This window comes from Cyanistes caeruleus, chromosome 13 (assembly GCF_971803275.1).
Source record: "Cyanistes caeruleus chromosome 13, bCyaCae1.hap1.1, whole genome shotgun sequence".
Taxonomy (NCBI): Eukaryota; Metazoa; Chordata; class Aves; order Passeriformes; family Paridae; genus Cyanistes; species Cyanistes caeruleus.
Window position 1 is genome coordinate 14677879 of NC_141713.1, and position 4655 is coordinate 14682533.

The 4655-nt window shown below is 43.9% G+C and overlaps 1 protein-coding gene across 3 annotated transcripts; it reads right to left on the minus strand.

The window, feature by feature from the left end:
• Positions 1–554: 554 nt before the first annotated feature.
• Positions 555–4596, minus strand: TM2D3 (TM2 domain containing 3). 3 transcript variants are annotated; one of them, XM_086849063.1, is made up of 6 exons: positions 4476–4596; positions 3467–3562; positions 2519–2676; positions 1826–2000; positions 1179–1254; positions 555–908 (listed from the first exon to the last, which is right to left on the minus strand). In XM_086849063.1, the coding sequence occupies exons 1-6, from the start codon at positions 4561–4563 to the stop codon at positions 743–745; spliced, it is 759 nt and encodes a 252-aa protein (XP_086705189.1). In that variant the 5' UTR covers positions 4564–4596; the 3' UTR covers positions 555–742. The 3 variants fall into 3 exon arrangements, with proteins under 3 accessions (XP_086705189.1, XP_086705188.1, XP_086705187.1); XM_086849062.1 differs by having other exon boundaries at positions 3467–3565; XM_086849061.1 differs by lacking the exon at positions 4476–4596 and adding an exon at positions 4078–4357 and having other exon boundaries at positions 3467–3565.
• Between the last annotated feature and the right edge of the window lie 59 nt (positions 4597–4655).

The window sequence follows — 4655 nt, forward strand, 5'->3', positions numbered from 1 at the left end:
CATCGATTATATTGCCAACCCTTTCTAAAAGTAATTTGGCAAGCTTGCTAGCACAAGAATAGGAACTGTAACTAACTTCCATTAATATGCAAGTCAAACCCAACCAAAACAGAATTATTCCAGGACAACAAAAAAATCTACTTCAATTATTTCATATTTAGCCTTTAGTGTTACTGCAGTCTAATTCTAAACCCCCCACAAATTAAAGTCGATTCCCTAAGCAGATATTGGCTCTTGCTATATCCCAAACCAAGAAGTTAATGTAATTAACATAATAAAATATGGCGATTTACATACATAACTCAGGCAAATAAATTATCCTCCCACAAATACAAAAAAAATATACTGACATATTTAGGGAAGTTAGCTTTAGAGTTAAATTCAAGCATAGAAATATGAAGTAAACAATTCAATATTCAAGTTAGTTTACAGATCTTTGGGGGCCTGACAGGTCATCCAAGTTCAAGCACAGTGGAGAATTTGGTTAGCTGCTCAACCTTTTTTCATAGAAAAATACCATGTCCATAGAAGAAATGAAATTAATTTCAACTTGCTCAGTGATCCACTCTTTTATTTGACCTTAGTTAAAGGCAAACCAAGTACAGATACTGTACATTAAAACATATGCACATAGAACAAACACTTGTTCTTCATTCTACCTTAAAGGCTCAAACCTCCACACTCGTTTATTTAGAGCCCTTTGCAGGCAATGACTCCTCTCTGAAACACATTGCACCCACATTTAAATATAGAGAGATCCATCTGCAGGTCCCACATAGCCAACACCTATTAGCAGCACATCAATTAGTGTCCATATTCCAAGTCCACCGAAGCTGAAGAGTTTTCCCAGACCTTCCCGCCACTGACCCAAATAGAAACGATCGGCACCAAATCCACCAAGGGTGATGCTATAAGAATAAAAATGTGATTCATTACTATTAGAGGAACTGAGCTTGGGTACCCAGGTGTTTTTCCTCCAGCTGTTTGCTGAAGACAGCCCGCACTGTTGCATGTGAACCCTTTATGCATTCTATGCCCACCATTTCAAGCTAGACTATCTGAAATACTGGTTGTCTGGCACACCTTTAAAAAATACCAAGCAAGAAACCACAGAATCTGAAGATTTTAAAGAAAACAAACCTACTTTAGCTAGACTTTATCCAATAGATCCTGCTTACCTTAGTGCCAAGGCAGTAGACCACTTATAACCTCCAGTCCAGTTGCAATAGAGCATCTTAGGAAAGACACGATTACCTAAACATTGGAAAATATTAAAACCTTAATGAAATAAACAAGACCATATAATAAGGAAGAAAAATACAAGGAAGAAGATACTATATTTTTCCAAAAGGCATCTAAAAGGGTTGACACTGAGCTTTTGTGTTGACAGTTGTTTCTCATTTATATCCTAGAGTTCTCTGTTCCATCAATCTTGGTTCCATATCAGAAAAGTCAGTGAACAAACAGAGGGAAAATTAAGCCTAATTGTATGGAACCAGCATCATTTTCTTTCATTTACCTATGGAGACATTTGATATTGGTTCTATTAGTGGTCTGAGAACAAGTTTAACTCACAGGAATTGACAAAAATAAGAAGAACTGGTGTTCTCTGTTTCACCAGAACGCACTCTGGTGTGACAGTATACAACAATAAGCCAATGTTTGCAGTTAGATGTCACTACTAGGCTAAAAAATTAAATTTAAAAATAAAAAAAATCAGTAGATTGATCAAGGTGCAGGCAAAAGGATATAAACAATCTTTGTATTCAGCCATTACAAAATATGTGAGAAACTGTTTAGAGAAATCGAGCTATGCCCACCTTACCTAGACAATGAATGTGATCCCGGACTGTGCAAGTTGCATTGTATCGTTGTCGAGGACAGGAAACTGTCATGCAGTTTGTGGAATTGGTACAGACATAATCACTTGTGGCAAGCTGCCAGCAAAACTGGCACGTCATGTTAATTGTAAAGTTCTCCTGCTCTTGGTTATTCTCATCCTGTAAAAGGACAGCACTATCACTTCAATAGTATTAAAAAAAAAAATCAATGTGCAGTATTAAATTAGATTTCATGAGTAGACATTTTGGGCAAAAGAACAATTGCTCTGTTTGCTACCTCTTATAGAGCAGAATAAAAAACCACCAAAGAGGTATCAAAGTCACATTTAACATTCCCAATTCCTCCAATCTAAGGCTGCTGCCAAAAGGAGGGCTCATTTAGTCTAACCTTTAAGGTCAGTTTGTAGCTCTGACAGATATTTAGCCTCCCCACTCTCCAAATGTTTGGAGTGGTTTAACTCATAGGCATGGCCAGGTAATGAGAAGATCATTAGGCAAGAAAGGCAAACCAGGGAAGAAGGGCAGGCCTGCCTCTTCAAAATCCCACAGTGAGTGATCAAATTTCTCAGAACTGCAAACCTGCCTACATCAGAACCTGGAAATCACTATTCTATTTTAAGACAAGATGCCACAGTTTAATTACTTCAATCTGGGGTTAAGAGTAACGGGTTACTTACAACACAATGAACATGTGGCTTGACTTTGCAATCAAAAGTTGCTGTCTTCCCATATATACAGGAATAGTTTGTGTTGCATGTCATGCAGTCTGGTGGCAACCTACTGCAGAGCCCGTTGCTGGGACAATTAGTCACGTAAGGTGGAATTTCTGTACTTTCTGAAAGGTGCAATAAGTGAATTAAGAACCCGAGCAAAAAAAGCTAAATAGTCTAAAGTATATATATACATTTTTTTTACACATATACATAGACAAACACATGCATTGATGGTGTATAAAGGACTTTCCACACTCAAATGGAGCAGCATTCCCAGCCTGTGCTGTGAGGGCCAGAGGAGCAACAGGGCTCCGCACAGGACACCAGCCAACACTTCAGCACAGCACCAGGACTGAGCTTACACGGATTAGTGCCACCTCAGCCAGAGCTCCTCAGCAGAAATAATCAGTTCAGGAATAGCAGCAGGGTGACACGGGTAGCCTACTTTGAGTTGAGCTCTAATTAGGGCTACATCTACCTCAGCCATTTGCTGTTTGCGTATGTACAGAATCACTTCCTAAACTACCAGCAAGAACAGCACTTCTGTCAGTCCTGATGCACCCTCAGCAAGCTACAAAGCTGTACTGATGACAGACAGGGAACAAGAGCAAGTTCTTGCAGGATGCTGGAGTCTTTCAAGAACTTCCACCATCCTGAAGGGTATAAACCACATATAGCACAATGGTACTTTAACCTACCATTTTCTAGTTTTCATATGGACCAGTTGTCTAGCTAGATAACCAAAAGTAATTGTTACGGTCATTAAGAGTAACTCATAATGTGTAACACTGCAATGCTTCTTACCACTGTGAAATAATGTACCTGTTTCTAAGACCCAATTCAAGAACTTTTGGCCTCAAGACTGAGAAGGACCCACAGATAACAAACAAAATTAACAACATAACACCTTACCTAATGCTTTAAAATAGGGTGCATTTGTACTTGTTGAAGTTAGGCTTTTTGCCAGTGTAGACTGTGGCTGTGAAAGCTTTGTCGTCATCAAAGATCCTGCTACAAGACAAAACCATGGAGAAAATGAAATATGTTAAAAAAAATTCATCTTCAGAAATAGTTTGATTTCAGCACTCTGATATGAAAATGCAAGTAGAAAGTGTAATGAGATATATAAAAAAACCAGTTCTCCAGTTCTACTAATAGTGGGATATTTATATTAAACATTAGAAAAGTAGTAAAATGGACATGTTCCTTAAAGACAAGGAACTACATTTATTTCCATTCAGTCTTATTTTCTGATTCACGAGAATTAAAAGCACTGGTCAGAAAGCAGATTTCCACAGTGTTTTCTACTGAACAATACCATATAACGAAGCAATGCAAGTAGTTCCTTGTCGGAAAGCCGGAATAAAGGAATAGAGGCACGGCTGTGTTGGTGCAGGCGCTACGCGCTGGTCGCTGCGGGAAGCGCCGCCTGAGGGCTCGGGATGCGCCAGCCCCTGCCGAGCCCTCACGGCAGCCACCGGGCACAGGTGGAAGGAGGAGAGCAGCTTCGTCACACCACCTACCCTGGCCGTGCCGAGGAGCTCCAGGCCGGTTTGTGTCACACACGTTCGCGAAAAAGGGCCGCCACAAAAGGTGCTGTGTAATAAAGCAGCACACGAGCCGGCCAGAGGGGCCTGGCCCGTGTTTTGCCCTGACACCGAGCACCTCAGCTCCAACCCCGCAGAGCCGGCACAACGAAACGCGGCCATGCCCGAAACAGCCGCTTCGCCCCTGGTCAGGGGAGCGGCGGCGCATCCTCAGCCCACCGCGGTCACCGCCACCTCCGCGGCCGGACCCGCGCTCAGCCCTGGCTGAGCCGCCGCAGCTCGGGGCAGCCGTCCCCCCGCCCCAGGCCCCAGCCTGAGCCCCTGCCCCTTCTCCCGACCCCGCCGCCCTGTTTCGGCCCGGCGGCCGCGCTCACCGCGGCCGGAGAGGACGGAGAGCTGCGACAGGAACAGCGCGGCCCCGCAGAGCCCGCGCAGGGCGCGCCGCCACCGCCGCGCCGCCATCTTGGTGCGCGCGCCGGGCCCGGCGCCGCCGCCAGGGGCCGGGCCGGGGGCGGGGCCTCGGCGCTGAGGGGCCGCGGGGGGGGAGCGGCAGC